Source organism: Rhagoletis pomonella, unplaced genomic scaffold (genome assembly GCF_013731165.1).
Source record: "Rhagoletis pomonella isolate Grant_MI unplaced genomic scaffold, Rhpom_1.0 Rhpom_scaffold_05403, whole genome shotgun sequence".
Taxonomy (NCBI): domain Eukaryota; kingdom Metazoa; phylum Arthropoda; class Insecta; order Diptera; family Tephritidae; genus Rhagoletis; species Rhagoletis pomonella.
In genome coordinates, this window is record NW_023463943.1 from 583 (window position 1) to 6,671 (window position 6,089).

At 48.0% G+C, this 6,089-nt stretch overlaps 2 protein-coding genes across 2 annotated transcripts; both read right to left on the minus strand.

Moving 5' to 3' along the window:
- Positions 1–1,422: 1,422 nt before the first annotated feature.
- Positions 1,423–2,724, minus strand: LOC118755131 (the record flags this gene model as incomplete). Its single annotated transcript, XM_036489977.1, has 1 exon — positions 1,423–2,724. A coding segment is annotated over exon 1 (1,302 nt), but the record flags the coding sequence as incomplete, so codon positions are not given.
- Positions 2,441–5,238, minus strand: LOC118755133. Its single transcript, XM_036489978.1, has 2 exons — positions 4,908–5,238; positions 2,441–4,822 (listed from the first exon to the last, which is right to left on the minus strand). The coding sequence occupies exons 1-2, from the start codon at positions 4,924–4,926 to the stop codon at positions 3,582–3,584; spliced, it is 1,260 nt and encodes a 419-aa protein (XP_036345871.1). The 5' UTR covers positions 4,927–5,238; the 3' UTR covers positions 2,441–3,581.
- Between the last annotated feature and the right edge of the window lie 851 nt (positions 5,239–6,089).

Genomic DNA, 6,089 nt, shown 5'->3' on the forward strand with positions numbered 1-6,089 from the left:
GCTCCGGGACTGCTAGCAGCGGAGCCCCAATCAGAAAATCACCAGGCGACAGCGCGAACTTCTCTTCCGGGTCCTCGTACAGGGGGGTAATTGGGCGTGAGTTCAGGCATGCTTCTATCCGGGTAGCCAATGTCTGCCATTGACTATGCCACATGATTTGCGAACCCACACAGCGGACCAAGTGATGCTTTGCCGACTTAACAGCCGCCTCCCATAGCCCACCTTGATGCGGCGCACTAGGTGTAATGAAGTGCCAATTGGTACCCGAGTCTGCTAACCTTCGCTGGTTGTTTTCACTATGCCAGGCGGCAAGGTCTTCGCGTAGGAGTCTGTTAGCACCAACAAAGGCAGTGCCATTATCACTGTATAGGTCGCGGCAGGGACCTCGTCGGCTGACGAAATGGGTGAAGGCGTCGAGGAACGCTTGTGCGGATAGATCATCCACTACTTCGATGTGCACGGCCTTGGTGACCATGCATACGAAGATGGCTAGGTACGTCTTGATGACCGTGCGAGAGCGCTTTGTGCCGACCCGCAGTGTAAAGGGCCACAGTAGTCTACCCCAGACGACACAAACGGCCTCGCGGGTTTGATCCTCTGCCCGGGTAGTGGAGCCATTTGCTGCTTGAACACCTCTCCCTTATGACGGCGGCATAATACGCACTTGTGGATAAAACTCTTGACCGCCTGCCTGGCATTCAGGACCCAAAACCGGCGACGGAGGGTATGTAGCACGAGTTGCGTTCCTCCATGTAGCGTTGCCTCATGGGCCTGACGTATTAAAAGCTGCACCAAGGGAGTCGACTTCGGCAATATGATCGGGAATCGCTGGTCATGTTCCAGTTCGGCCTTATGTATTCGCCCTCCGACCCGAAGGATGTGGTTCTCATCTAAAAATGGATTCAATGAGAGTATTCTAGTGCAGGAGGACAAACCTGAACGGGACTTCAACTGCCTAATCTCAGCGGCAAAGTGTTCTCCTTGCTCTCGACGGATAAGCGTGTACAGGGCGTCATCTAGTTCCTGGGCGCTGACCACAGGTTGACGAAAGTGCCGACGCCCTTTCAACCAGCGCAGCATGATGGCCACTGTACCCAGCAGGCGTTGAATTGAACTAAAACGGGTGGTCAATAACATAATGTGTCCATCTGGGCGACGGGTATTCAAAGGCTGCGCGAGGAGAACCATTGACTGACATGTACTTCGCCTTTCGGCAAGGAGCTCAACCGACTCGTCCTGGCTGAGAGGGATCTCGGGCTAGTTTGAGGGAGCGCTGCCTAGCTCATCAGGTCCATGCCACCAAAGCGGGTGAACTAAGAGTTCTTCGGGTGTAATGCCTCTGCTGGCACAATCAGCAGGGTTCTGTGCTGAACGAACGTGGTACCATCGGTCGGGGGAAGTCAGTTCTTGTATCCTGCGAACCCGGTTGGATATGAACGGCTTAAGTGTTGTTGGATGCTTCTTCAACCAGCACAAAACGATCGCCGAGTCCGACCACAAATAGTATGGAGCATCCATTAAGCCCAGTGAGTCCCGAACATTCTGAATAGTTTCAGCCAACAGTAGTGCTGCCGACAGTTCCAGGCGGGGTATAGTAGCGCCCTTCAGGGGTGCCACCTTCGTGCGTGCGGTCAGAAGTGAGATGTGTGCAACATCGCCTACGTCGACGGTCTTCGTATAGATAACGGCAGCATATGCTTGTGAGCTGGCATCGCAAAAGCCGTGCAACGTTGTCTGAACACGTTGAATCATGCCCATCCAACGGTCGATGCGGATCTTATTGAGCCCCTCCAGCTTGGAGCGGTACTCGAGCCATCCGTTGCGAAGATCGTCAGGTAGTGGTGAGTCCCACGATAGCCCCGCAGCCCACATCCTCTGGATGAACAGCTTTCCAGTTACAACGACAGGTGATAATAACCCAGCGGGATCAAAGAGACGCGCCACCTCGCTAAGTACTCGCCTCTTCGTGGGAGCCTCGGATGATTGGTCTAGGTCGACTTGGAAAAATAGCTGATCCGTCACTGCGTCCCATCTTAGGCCTAAGACGGAAGCCACACCAGAATGGAAGGTATAACTGGAAAGAGACGATTCATTAGATAAGTAGCTCATCACCTGGCCATCGTTGGAGTTCCATTTTCTTAGCGTAAATTTGCCCGCGGATAAAATAGTATCTACGTTTCTAGCCAGTTCCACTGCATCGGTAGCGCTCTCACAACTGGTGAGGAAATCATCGACGTAAAACGAGGTTAGAATTGCATCTCGAGCGAGGACCGCCTGCCGCCTATCCGGAACCGAACCGTAATTATCATAAGCGCATTGCTGCAACGTGCGCACTGCGTTATATGGACTGCATGCCATGCCATATGTAATGGTCTTCAATCGATATATGCCAATGTCGTCGGCCGGGGACTCGCGCCAAATAATCCTCTGATAGTCTCGATGCTCCGGCGCAACCAACACTTGCCTAAACATTTTCTCGATGTCGGCAGTTATCGCCACTCGAAAACGTCGGAAACGAAGAAGTATGCTGCTAAGCGAGTCCTGAAGCGCTGGGCCCACCAGTTGAATATCGTTTAAGGAGACTCCCGTGCTGGTCGGCGCCGAAGCATTGAACACCACGCGGAATTTGGTGGTAACCGCATGGTGAGGAATATAGTAGCAATTGCTATGGGGATATGATGGTTCGACTCGCTCCATATGTCCGAGTGCTTCGTACTCCCGCATGAATGCCACATAGTTTCCCTAAGGCCGGGATCCACTGCCAAGCGACGCTCTAGTCTACCGAATTGGCGTGCAGCCAGTGCATATGAGTCACCAAGTTTGGGTACATTTTGTCGAAGAGCTAGGTGGACAATGTAACGGCCGTCTGCAGTGCGGCTATGAGTAGCTTCGAAGATCTGGGCACAGTCGTCGACGTGTTGATTGTCAGCAATCGCAATTTCCTCCATCTCCCAAAATCTGTGTAGCAGTTCTTCTAAACGGACGTCATCCTCACCCGGTAACGCGCTCAGTGCGAGCGATGATACGTTCGAAGTAAAAGACACTGCTGCTGGGCCAAATACCACCCAACCAAAGCGGGTACGCTGGGCAAAAGGTTCGTCTGGTCGTCCACCGATGACATCACCCTCTAGGACTCGCCCCCACACGTCCGCGCCGATGAGAACGTCGATAACTCCAGGCGTCCCAAACCGATCGTCCGCCAACTCTAGCCCTCTCAAGTACGGCCACTGGTTCACGTCAATATTCACCGTCGGAGTCGGAGAAGTAATGGACGGTAAAACCAAGGCCTCAATTTGCATTTCAAATGTAGTTTTCGTTGACCTCAACGTGAGTGTAACGCTGCCCTTCACTTGGGTATTGACGGCAGCCCCTACCCCTTCTACCATCAGGTCACATTTCCGTCGGTATACCTGCAAGGAGTTTGCTAGGCGATCCGTCACGAAGCTAACCTGCGATCCAGGATCGCATAAGATACGAGCCACACGCTGAACCGATGCTTCTCCAAAGGCATACGCACGCGCTGTTGCTAGGAGGGTGATCGGCTGATATCTGGCCGCGTGGGCTCTCGCAGGTGCTGCTAGTCATGCAGCTGAAGTTGTTTGGACCTTACCAGGTGCAGTATTTGATACGGGTGACGTAGACGTGGATTCAGGCGAAGCTATGTTGGTGAACCTCTCGCGGCATAAGATAGTATTGTGCTTACGGCCACAATTCCGGCAACTTCCCGATGGACACTGTCTGGACGAATGGCCAGCACGTAGGCAATTATAACACAACCTCAAACTCTTAACTGCTTCATAACGTTGTTCAATATTCATAGCTGACAGCGCTGGACACTTAGCAATTCGATGCGTAGCACCACAGTGCGCACACTGCGCCCGCTCAGCGCTAACCACATGCGACTTCACCGATCGTTGCTGCCGAGGCGCCACTAGAACGGCCGATGGTTCAGGCGATAGACTATGAGCACGCCTTTCCAAAAACTTCAGCAAATCATCCAGCCGTGGAATCTCGGTGGTGGTACACTTCATACACCAGTCGCGCTTGGTTACAGGCGGAAGCTTGGACACAACAATAGGCACAGCTAATGCATCCCATTGATCTACAGGGATCTCCATGACCCGCAATGCTCGCAGCGACTCATGCACAGTGTCAACAACGGCCAACAATGCTTGCGATGACTCCTGGGTGGCTACCTTTAAGTTGAGAAAACGCGACACGTGTATTTCTGCCAGATGTTTCTTGTTGTCGTAACGCTCTTTAAGAGCCTTCCATACTTCTTGATAGCCACCCGAATATATCCCTCCAATTAATGGCACTGTGGACGCGTTAACTGCTTGGCGAAGTTTACCCAACTTGAATGCTTCCGGGTACGCCGAGTTATGGACAAGCGTCTCAAACGCATCTTTGAACGCCAACCATTTACACATATCCCCGTCAAATGGGGGAATAGCCAACGGATCCAGTTTAAGATCTACCGAACAGCCCTCCAAAGTCGTAGTAGGCACGTTGCGCGCACCCTCACTGGCGTTGGAATCTACCGTTGACGTCGCAATAAGGCGGTGGAGTGTGCTACATGCCTCACCGTAAAGCTCCTCCACAGTTTCCCATAGCGAATCATGCGTAACCATTTCTGAGGGTGCCGCTTCTCCAACAAGATGATTATGGTTATCAACGAATCTCCCAAAATGTGTCTCGATCGACTTCAGCTCCTGTTGCAGTTGGAATACATCGCGACCATCATCGCCACCATCTCTCACACGGGCATGTATGCGTTTTATTGCCTTAACAGCAGATGCACGCAAGTTGAGTTCCGCCATGCCTCAAAAACACAAAATAGAAATTTATTTGTCCTCACAGGAGGCACCAAAATGTTACTGATTAAAACACGCAAGTTGACAATTTACCAATACAGGCTTTATTCATCCGCTTATCTGTGCACAAGATGGAAGCTAAAAAGAGTTTTCGTCGCCTTTTATAGAAAATTTCAGGAATTTAGAGTACCGTACAATGATTCTTAACGAAACAAACAAATGTAATCACAAAACAGAAATGAATGACAAGAACGAGAATAGTATTGCCAGACGATCACGAAATGACAGAAAATAAACTTAACTAGGAGGTTACAGCTTCAACAATTTTAACTAATCAAATGGTGAATTTTTTCTCCCAATCCTAGATAGTATGCGTATCTATTAATCCATTAAGCCATTAAATTTAGATAACACGAAAACCACCCCAATATTATACGTATTTTGACAATTAGATTAGCGTTGCTTGAAGATTAAGAAATGACATTTGAATCAGGTGGCTATATTGAAATGGCTAAACACACATTAAGCCGGAGCTCCATACCATGTTTTTCAAGCGTTGTGGCACAGGGGTCAAATTTCAGATTACCTTATGAAAACGTCTTAACAGACTGCAATCGGGACCAAAATTTACATATGATATCTTCGACTTTATTAGTATCTATTTAGGGTGTTAAATGAAGAAAAAAAATTTCTTTTGAGTCTGATTTCTGTTATGATAATATTATATTTGTTGCAAGTTGCATGTGAATGCAGAAACGTATTCATGTATATTTTTTTTTATAAAATTAATAAATTAATATAGTTAAATTATATTAAATGTACTTTTATATTAGTTAGAATTGCTGATTTGCATTTCTGCATGACCATTTGTTAAATATAATTTATTCAGTAGTTAATGTTGCTAAAAACTTAAAAAGCATCTGTTCAAGTTCGCTTCTTGTACGAGTAGATATTATATTATGTAAATAGTAAAAATGCAAAATGATAAAATTGGTTTTTTCACATACTCACTTTAAAGATGGACGCAAAAAAATGTACAAACAATGCACTTGTTAACTTCAAAGTTGTTTTTGACTTTTACTGCAATACTCGTAGATATTATTTGTAAATAATAGTTCTGGAGTCAAATGCAAATCCATTTCCCAGGCATGCGCAAATGGATGCTTGTACTACATACAGATGCGATCATGATACAAAAAAGAAGGTAGTTCCATTGTCACTTTTTCGTCGCCATCTTAACAACTTGACAATTAAGTAGATTGACATTTCGTGCTA